Source organism: Callorhinchus milii, unplaced genomic scaffold (assembly GCF_018977255.1).
Source record: "Callorhinchus milii isolate IMCB2004 unplaced genomic scaffold, IMCB_Cmil_1.0 Scaffold1, whole genome shotgun sequence".
Taxonomy (NCBI): domain Eukaryota; kingdom Metazoa; phylum Chordata; class Chondrichthyes; order Chimaeriformes; family Callorhinchidae; genus Callorhinchus; species Callorhinchus milii.
The window spans coordinates 17,381,269-17,391,189 of record NW_024704742.1 but is presented as its reverse complement, the minus strand read 5'-3'; the positions used below and the strand labels follow the sequence as shown (position 1 = coordinate 17,391,189).

The following is a 9,921-nucleotide window of genomic DNA, read 5'->3' as shown; positions in this document are numbered from 1 at the left end:
ACTTGCATTGGTTACACCTGCTCATTTAATACCCACATCAATAAAATCCCTAGGATTCCAGCTCATCTTTTGTGATAAAGTGTCACATTGGTATTTTTGTGCTAATGAATTTTTTTCCAGGTGTTCAGGCCAACAATTCCCTAGATTGAAAATTAGTCATTCACTTCATGGTTAATTGTGGGCTACTGGTTGTGCACAAATTGGCTGCTGCATTCACCTACAGATGCAGTCACTTCACTTTACAGAGAACTCTGTGAAGACTTTTGAGGCATTTCAGTGTGATAAGTGCGATATTTCATCTAGCCAATATTTACAAGATCAACAAACTGTTTGGATGAAGAAGGTCTTTCGGCCTGCTTGATCTCATCCTTCCAAAATACCCACCCTATTTTTCTCCCATCAAAGCATCTGGCTGTTTTTTTTAAAAATGAGTCCAATGTCTTGGCCTCAACCCTCCTTCCCTGGTAACGGGTACCAGTCATTAATTACTTTCTGGTGTCTGTCCTAAAATGATCCTTTGTAACTCTAAACCTGGGTCCTCTTGTTCTGTTGTCTCAGTTCATCCCAAAGTATTGCTTTGGGTTTATTTTCTCCATCGCATTATAAACCTTTACATTCAAAGCAATTCTGGCACCAAAAAGGCTAGTATAATAAAGGTATTAGGTATCCAATAAGTCAACGATGATGCATTAACTAGAAGGATTAACTAGAATATGGAGTCAATTATATCTGCATCTTGATCTAATCAAGACATAGTGCTCCCACACCACAACAAACCTGCTTTCAATATCAAATGTATGGAACAACACCTCAAGGACACTTTAAATGTTGCACCTGCCTAGCGGGGGTTAATGATATTCAGGATGGCAAATTACTCTCTGCCACAAACCACATGAAAGGAAATAATTTAAGAGTTTAAAAAAAATTGCACTTTATACAGACCAGAAAATCAAGAATTTGGGAGTGAGGTCATGCTTTTCATGTAAAACACTGGAATTAAACACTGGAATTAAACAATGGAGATTTTATAAATCATAAACCAAAACACCAATGTAGTTTTGTCTAAAACAACAACAACATGATTGCATTTATAAAATAGCAATTGCTAACTAACAATTGTCCATTTTACATCTTTAAACTGTAAAGCATCTCTATGAGGAATGTTAGTTGCAGTTAGCAAACATAATAAAACTATTGGTAAAACTATGTGTACCATGATATCTCTGCACTGCTGAAGGGTGATAGGGTGAAGGGCTATGAATTGAGTGTTTCTTTGGTCTCTGACAGATTAAATAACATGTACTGTTCTTATGAATAAGAGGGTCATTTAGCACTTTGCCTTAAATCTCACAGAATTCTAAAATGAAGGCATTTGATGAAGAAATCTAAACTGATCAACAGTTCAGCCCAGAATACATGATCCTGAGCAGAGATACAAGAGAGGATTCATTCCCACATAAAAACCTTGCTAGGCTAACGGTTAAAGTTTTGGAGCAGACAGCAACACAACAGCAATACTGACGATGCATGACAATGCTCCACGTGCAAAATTAATAGGTACGTGCCTCCCCATTCTTGCATAGTGCGACAAAGGGTTGGGAGGGGGCACTTCCTATTGCTTCCAGGGTTTTTGACATATGGGATCAATATGTGCTATGCAAAGTTAAACACTTGTAAATAGAAGCGCATCACACTCCATACATATTCCTCCGACAGGCTGAATTGGAAGGGGAAGGTCTCTTTGTTCTGGGGCTCTGCTTACCCATCCACAGACCGACAATTACTGTTTACATGGCTTTCTTCTCAGTTGTTTGCCTATGGAAAAGAGGGGGTGTGAATTTACCCCGTACAAAGAAAGAGGCCCTGACTACAGCTAATAACCAATAACCTTGCCCGATGCGACCATTAACTTTGTTGGGAAAAGCAGCAAGTGAGTTGAGCTAGGCACTTGCCATAATAACGTGTTTGCTGCTCGGTCATTGGGTTGGGGATCTGAAGATTGTTGTCAGTGTTGGGACGTTCAGTGCTCCATCCACCTCAGCAAGATCTCAACGGGAAGAAACAAAATGAGATTTCAGCACCTCCTTCACATCATTCTTCTTTTATGCACAAGTCTTCTGCTCATCAGTGGACAGAAGTCAGGTAAGAGAATGGTTCATGAACTTTTAGTAGATAAATCTATTATGTGATACTTATTTGGAGCAACTTGTGCAAAAAACATTGGTTAATAGTACTGCTTAACATATTTGGTTGAAGAGTTTAACGGTGCTTACAAAATAACTAAAAATAGCAATGATTTTAATATATTGCCTTATCACGTCAAAATATCTTTTGATAATGCTTTATATGGTGTAAGTCCTACATTTTTTGAGGATTAGTATTTCATAAGATCAGACTAATCAAAATGTTTTGAGGAAAGCACTATAGTGAAAAATACACTTGTTGCTTTTCACTGTGAGATGGATAGAAAGATATTACTCTCACACCAACAAAAATAGTGAGTGCCTGTCACCAGAAGTAAGTGAGATGTAGTAGAACTGTGTATTCATTTTATTCAGTTAATTTTTAGAGTAAAAATGACTCGGTTTTCTAGAGTTTTGTTACAACTTTGAGCGTATTCAGAGTGCTCAAAAGGAAAGAACAATTCTGTCTTAAAAAGAATCTGTGCTATGTAACGAGAGGTTAATTGACTGAATAGCACAAGTCAAGCCTTCAAGCGTACACAAAAAGGACTGACAATATTCAGGGAACAGCTTTAACAATGTGCTGGGTGCCGGCTGCATTCCTGAGTCCCATCTCTAGAAATGTTCAGATTAATTTTGCAACCTCCCCAAATGTCCCAATTTTTTTCAGGTAATAGTTGGAGACGGAAAAAAATGCAACGACGCAATTGTTGGCACAGACGATGCCTGCCTTTCCATTCGAGAGTTCCCTTTCCTTAAGGCATGGTATGTGTAAAACCCACTTAAATGACTACAACTGCAAATACAATCTTCAACAGAAACATAGTGACTTCAGAAACTCAAATAACGGTCTCTAAACTTTCAGGATGAAGTTTTACTGTGGATTATTTACAATCCTAAAATTCACCTTGGGTTCAAGGTTTTTTTGGTGCCACTATCTTAAAGGGAGTCTGTCTCATGAAGACAATTTAGCAAATTGTTCTTTGTTTACAAAATACACGCTGGAACAATGTGTAAATGCACCATTGCAGCTCCTCCCATGGCCAATTTTTTTTTGGTTTTTTTGAAAATATGTATTTATTTATAAATATATTTAGTACAACAGAAATCCAAAACAAACACAACAACTTCTGTTACAATTTTTCCCTTCCTCCCGATACAAAAACAAACATTCCGTTCTTTATGGTACAAGGTTGTGCACACGTTTTTTGGGACGTGTACACAACCTTGTGCGCACATGTTTACCCTACATACATTTTCAGGACGCTCTTTGGTTACCATGGCCAATGGGTAGGCCAAGTGCTTTGGTGTGGCCGAAAACAACGCAGCTCAGAGGCAGCAAGCTTGATATCTTAGGGGAGAGAAACTCCACCTGAGTCTAGACATGCATTGCCTTTCTACCCAGTATTTGTGAGCATGCGTAACTTGCCAAATTCTTCAATTCCCTCTTAATTTTGAAACCAACAGCTCTTAAAGGAACTGTAAATATTCCAAAGTTCTGCCTGACCTGAAATGTTGAGACAATGGTCTTCAGGTTGAGATCATCAGAAATTTCAGGCTTGTGTGGAGTATGAATTCCTGATGATTTTCCCTTAACCAATTGATGCTGAGTATTATTGCAGCACCTTACATGGTGCTCTGGGCTGAGAGCAGTTAACTCAGCGCATATCAAGCCTGAGATTATGTGGTCCATATGGCTTTGTGCGACAGGTGGTGCATTTGATAATTCCTCTGGGACTCACTGTAGATAATCAGAGAATGTTTTTTTTAAACAAAGTTAATACTTTACTGCTTGAGCTGAATTGACATAAGCAAGCAATCTGAAAGGAAACAGGGGGGAATTCTGGAATGGAAATATGTTCCTCAGATTCTAACGAGAGATAGAAGGTCACAGGATAAAATGCTAGCACAGAGCTGCAAGAAACTTGAAAGCAGAACACAGCCGAGGAGGTTGGGGAGGAATTACGGGACAGGCAGAGCTATCGCAAATAGAGCAAGCAGAGATAGAGGAGAATGGGTAGAACAAGATGCCTCCTGGAGTCCAGTTCAGTACTGGTGGGATGGGTGGGGATAGGGGTAGGGCTGTACTGTTGGTGGTGCCATTTTCCAATTACTAAACTGAAGTCCTATCTACCTGATCTCAGGTGAATGTAAAAGATCCTGGTGTTAGTCAAAAGGAGGGAGTTTCTTCTAGTTTACTGGTTAATAATAATAATAATCCTTGCATTTGATTTAGCGCTTTTCATGTCTTCTCGACATCTCAAAGCACTTCACAGAATAGACTGTGAAGTGAATTGACCGCATATTTGTGGGCGAAACGCGGCAGCCAATTGCGCACAGCAGAGTCCCACAAACAGTCGTGGATTGAAAATGACCAATTTATTATTGTTTTGTTTTGGAGGGATTATTATTAGGCGTGTGGAGTAAGGAAACTTGCCCAAGGTTTCGCCCTCTGCCTGGAATTGAACCCAGGTGTCTTGCTTGCAAGGCAAGTGCTCTAACCACTGAGCGACAGGACTCCACCTAATAATCCTCCTAATAAACTGCCTTAACTAGAAAGTGGAAATCAAAGTCCTGCTTACTAATGATGAAATTTAGCCAAAAGAATTCAGACAATTATATTTTTAAAACCAAAATCTTACAAGAAATTTAACATTTGATTTAGTAAACAAGAAATTGTTCTTCTTAGATGTGTTGCAAACTAGCCAGTGTAAAACTAGCTATTGTATTAGGGTATCCGGGATACACAATATTGTATCGAGTGGATGCTATCTCGCATCAGCTTGTTTGAGACTTTAAGACCTTACCAACTGCAAACATTGCTAATAGTTGTCAAAACTATTCCAATACATTACAATCGAATGACGAATCCTCTATAATTGTTTTACTTTCTCAATGTATATAACTATCAGGTTCTAGGTCCACCAGTGGATGCTTACTGTGATATTAACTGAAGTTGAGTGAAACTTCAGAAGAGTTGAAAAGGGAGGTGTTTACAGTTCATGCAGCCACTTGAAGGGACTCCAGCAAACGGAGGAATCTATAGAAGCTTAATTACGTTTGCTGAACAAAGCAAACAAAGGCTATTAGCAGTCCTGAGGAGACAGGGCATGTGGAATGCAGCAGAATGTTTGATTTGCATGATAATTCCACAAAATCTTACATCTGTTTGGAGACAAAGATTGCAAACTCCACCATGGCTCTAAATTAGGTCCATTGATAGCCTAATGGGTAGTGGCACCATCTGATGCAGCATCAATGCTGGGTATAGAGTTTAGGGCCTTTTATGTCAGGTGGATGTCTCAAAATGCTTATCTCTACTGACTTGGCACCCATACTGGGGGTGGGAGCCAAAGGGGGTAGGGAGGGGACCAAAAACACGCCATGTAGAAAGTGCAACAACAACAACAAGATTTCATTTATAGAGCGCCTTTATAGAGTGCATTATCCTTCTTAGCTTAAAGCAGACTTATTCATTCAGCCCCTGCACATCCTGAAAGATTATTGTTCAGGTTTGTATGTAAATTCTATTGAATCCCATGTCCACTTAAAGATGAAACTTCAGGACTTGCAGTAGAACTGCATAAGGATGGTTTATTGTACTATACAGTGGAGGGTCAGTGCAATTTAGTTTCAAAGTACTGTGACATTAATTTACATCGTTAGCTGTCAGAAACCCACAGTAGTAGTTAAGAGATTGAGCTGTTTCTATATACTAATTGTGCTTTTCTCTCCCCATAATATAGTTACTGTAAGAATTGAAGGGATCCACAGCAGATGAGCCAATCCAAAGCCAATCCTGAATATCTGCCACAGAAACAACAACTTGCAGTTTTATATAGCACCCTTCACGTAGGGTAGTATCCCAGAGCTTCCCGAAGCTCCACTTCCATCCTTTGAGGAGGAGAAATTGTATACGCAGAGGCCTTTTACTTCTATTGACTCACTCAGATCGGAAATATGATCAATACTCAATAAGCCAGCCCAATTGCGTCACTCGACAGTTAAAATATCACAGGACTCAGAAATCAGAGATGCAAAGAGAAAATACAGAGGATCTGGAAGACTGACTTTAATTGTGGTTTGCCAGAATTACACCAAATACTTTCCAGATAAACTTTACAATTCAAAGGATCTAAGGCCAGCCAATGTACATGCCACCTGTCACCAATTGATCCAAAGTACACTGTTCAATATTTAACGGTTTAAATCCCTAAAAGGACATGGTTCAACAATCTTAAATCTCACATTTAATATACCTACATTGTAATACTGTGAAATAAAATGTCACTATATTTACCACTACTAACTGCATTAACATCTCAACAGTACAGCATTGAAGTGCTTTTTGTTGTTGTGGTGAAGGTGGAGGAATAGAAGTGAGATGTTACTGAGATCTGTCCAAGGTTCACAACAAGAGGCCCATACATCTGTGAATATCATTCCTGGAACGTCCTTTCATTAGAAAGTAAGCACTCTGTCCAGGTAAGTAGGCCATTACCGATGGACAATGAATGGCATTGTAATTGACTCATCACAAATGGACAAAAAAGGATTCAAATGCAGAGTCAGAGTAAAATATGCATGTGCCATTTCAACGAGGAAATTGCGAAGCTTTGTCTATGTGGAAGAAAAAAAATCTAGGGCTTCAAAGCTGTTTATAATAACAAGTCAGAGGACATTAGATCACTAAAGAGCATACCTGCACCTCTCTTGTGAAAGTTTGTTAAGAAGTTTCTACCTTTCCTCTTATTTTAATAGAAATTACTATCTAGTCGAAGTAATGCTGTCCCATGATGCATACATTCACTCTACAGACTAATTCAGAGATCAAGATGTGCTAATGTTTAATACTGTGGGTACGCCACTTAGTATTTATTAGAGGCACTATAAGTATGTACACTATAGGTTACATTCTCGGTGGCAGTCTGAGTAGTCTGATTCCTCAGCTAGCCTGTCTCATTAGCAGGATATGGAAGGGCAGACTGGGGCTCAGCTCCTGTTCATCCTGAAAGCCAAAGCCCTAAGTCAAAGTGTCACAACAGCAAGCTATGTGATTTTAGCTGGATGAACTCCGGCAAGGACTCCCAATGCACATCCTGGGAGCTCTAACACTTGGCCTCGCCGACCTAATACTTACTCTCCAGAATTAGGTAAACGGGCTAACACCCTCCAGGGAGAGGGTGTACATTCCAGTCCTTGCACAGGGAAATTTCCATGCATAGATAACATGAATGTGCAGGACTCTTGGTTGGTTATGCTTAAGGCTGGTAATGAGTCTCCTCATATGTCAGATCCCTGGCTGACCAAATACAATGTTATATTACAACTCATAATCTAGTTATTTTTACTCTAATTGTAGAACTCAGTTGAAGGTACTCCCAATGTGTACATTTTCAAAAAGCCTAATTTGTTGTTTAATTTTTATTGTTATGTTTGTCTGACAATTTTGCCAAAAAAAAGGAATGAGCACATTTTTATTTCTTAGCATCTTTCCATACTTGTACTTGTGGGGAAAAAAATGAATCATTCATATACTGTACCAATTTTATTAAATAATGCGTTCTAAAAGTTCAAATGTAGCAATTTATTGTGGACGTGCTCAGTGGAAAATTTGGCAGAACATATGAAGTTGCGATTCATCCTACAGAGAAAGTAGAAATTGATAATCTTCAACCAGAACTCCATATGAATCTCACCACAGGGAACAGGAGGATCCCAAGAGCACTGACCAACATTGGATTGTTGATTGAGCTGATATATACAAGTTGTGCTGAGGGTTCTGGTGAACATCCTTGCCAGCAGCTGCGATATCATCCATGTACAGTGTCTCCACAAAGTCCTGTTACCCCCATGTTTTTTTTCCCCCCGTGCACTGACCAACAACTGGAACATGTGGAAGCATGAAGATAATTGTATTCAGAAGTACTTAATTGTATTCAGTGCAAATGTTTAACTGTATTTAGAAGTCCATAGGATCTGTGTGAGCGCTATCATTTTCATACCAGATAATGATCCGTCACCATGTTCGGTGTGATATCTTTCATAACATGGATGGAGCGAGAAGACAAAATGCATCTTTGATAGTTTGTTTCAGCTCCTCCATAGTCCCATATTACTGTTTTGCAACAGGAAGGTAAGAGAACTTTGTGGACACCCTGTAGATTGTAGGCATCAATGGCTGGTCTCAGATAACTATTTAGAAAGAAGAAACATGCATTTTTTTAAAGGACCGTATGCATTGAAGAATCACAAAGCACTTTACAGGGATTTTAGTGAAGTGTGTGTGTAGGCAAATTGGATAGTGGCATGGAACTATATTCTATCATGAAGTTGCTGCCCTGACACAGAAAATGAGAAAACAGAAAATCGTTCAGGTTAGTTCCATGTGATGGGAAATTCTTTTCAGATATTCTGAGTTTCTGAAAGCATTGATTACAAATTTAATTCCCCAGGGTTAACCAATGATACATTGTGAATATTACATGTTTAATAGTACTAGAGTTTATTTGATAAGCAAGTTGGAAATGGAAACAAAACACAACTGGCACATCAACATGTTGAAATGTCCTATTTACCCCAACAGCTGATAATGTGGTCAGGATTAAAGGGGCAACTAGCCCACGACTTCAGTGAGATTAAAATATCCCAACCTTATATTTTCAAATTCCTTTTACCTTCTCCTGAAGACTGGGGTATGGGCCATTGTTACCTGACCCAAGTGCCCACTCTTCTTGTCTGAGCATGGACAGCGTTAGCAAATGATTCAACAACAAATTGCATTTATACTGCACCTTTCACATCAGAAGAATATCCCAAGGCACTGGACAGTGAAGGGTTTGCACCTGAGCTGAGGGTTGGAATAAAGAGGGGTGGATGGCAAGAGGGATGGGGGTGGGAAGGTGACCGAAGGCACGGTTGAAGAAGTTCTTGAGATGGGCCTTAAAGGAGGAAGATGAGAGAGAGGGGCCTCGAGATGGAGTTCCAGAGGCTGAGGGCAGAAAGGCTGAAGGCCTATCCACTGATGGTGGAGCGGGCAGGGACATGGAGCAGGCCAGTGCCTGCCAAGCGGAGGGACCAAACAGGTTGGTAAATGTTAGTAGGTTCAACTGATTCAATTTGGGGGCGCACAGGTCACAGAAGTCTTAGGAGTACTGACATTAACTTGTAATAATGTACTTATAGAAAAAGGCACAAGCTTGTGATGAGGAACATAAAACCGAAGCTAAAATCTCTGTCACCCTCCAAATTTTGGGGACGCCCAAGCCAACAGAACAGGAAATGTATAGATACAAAGCAGCGTTCCTGGCAGATTGTTTGGTTTGAGGGGCTTGGGGAGAGAGGAAGCATGAAAGAGCAAAAACAGGTAGATCAATACAGTGATAACAACTTGCACTTTATATAGCACATTTCACCGATTAACAGAACATCCCATCAATACCATAAACATTGGGCAAAATTATTACTGAATATCAGAGTGACCATAGTACTAAAGAAAAAAATAAACTAATGGATTCAAAACTTTCGCAAGACCATGTTTTATTAAAGTATCTCAAAGTGCTTTAATAAAACCTTTAATTAAATTTAGGATTCAAAGGAAACTCTTTGTCAAATTTATTTCCACTCAAACATCCAGGTTCCGTACCTAGTCTGCATTTACCGCAGATAACGTGACACTAATGGGAGATATAATTGGCTTTAGACTAGTGAAGAAGGGAGAGAAAACCAAGGCATGGGG

At 39.5% G+C, this 9,921-nt stretch overlaps 1 protein-coding gene across 1 annotated transcript; it reads left to right on the top strand.

Annotated features, from left to right (window-relative positions):
- Positions 1-1,946: 1,946 nt before the first annotated feature.
- Positions 1,947-5,988, top strand: apela (apelin receptor early endogenous ligand). Its single transcript, XM_042337876.1, has 3 exons — positions 1,947-2,142; positions 2,854-2,948; positions 5,930-5,988. Exons 1-2 carry the CDS (start codon positions 2,067-2,069, stop codon positions 2,940-2,942), a joined length of 165 nt encoding a protein of 54 aa, XP_042193810.1. The 5' UTR covers positions 1,947-2,066; the 3' UTR covers positions 2,943-2,948; positions 5,930-5,988.
- Positions 5,989-9,921: the final 3,933 nt, after the last annotated feature.

Coding starts and splice junctions, on each gene's coding strand:
- apela (XM_042337876.1), top strand. CDS start 2,067: ATGAGATTTCAGCACCTCCTTCACATCATTCTTCTTTTATGCACAAGT. Junction 2,143..2,853: donor CATCAGTGGACAGAAGTCAG/GTAAGAGAATGG, acceptor AATTTTTTTCAG/GTAATAGTTGGAGACGGAAA.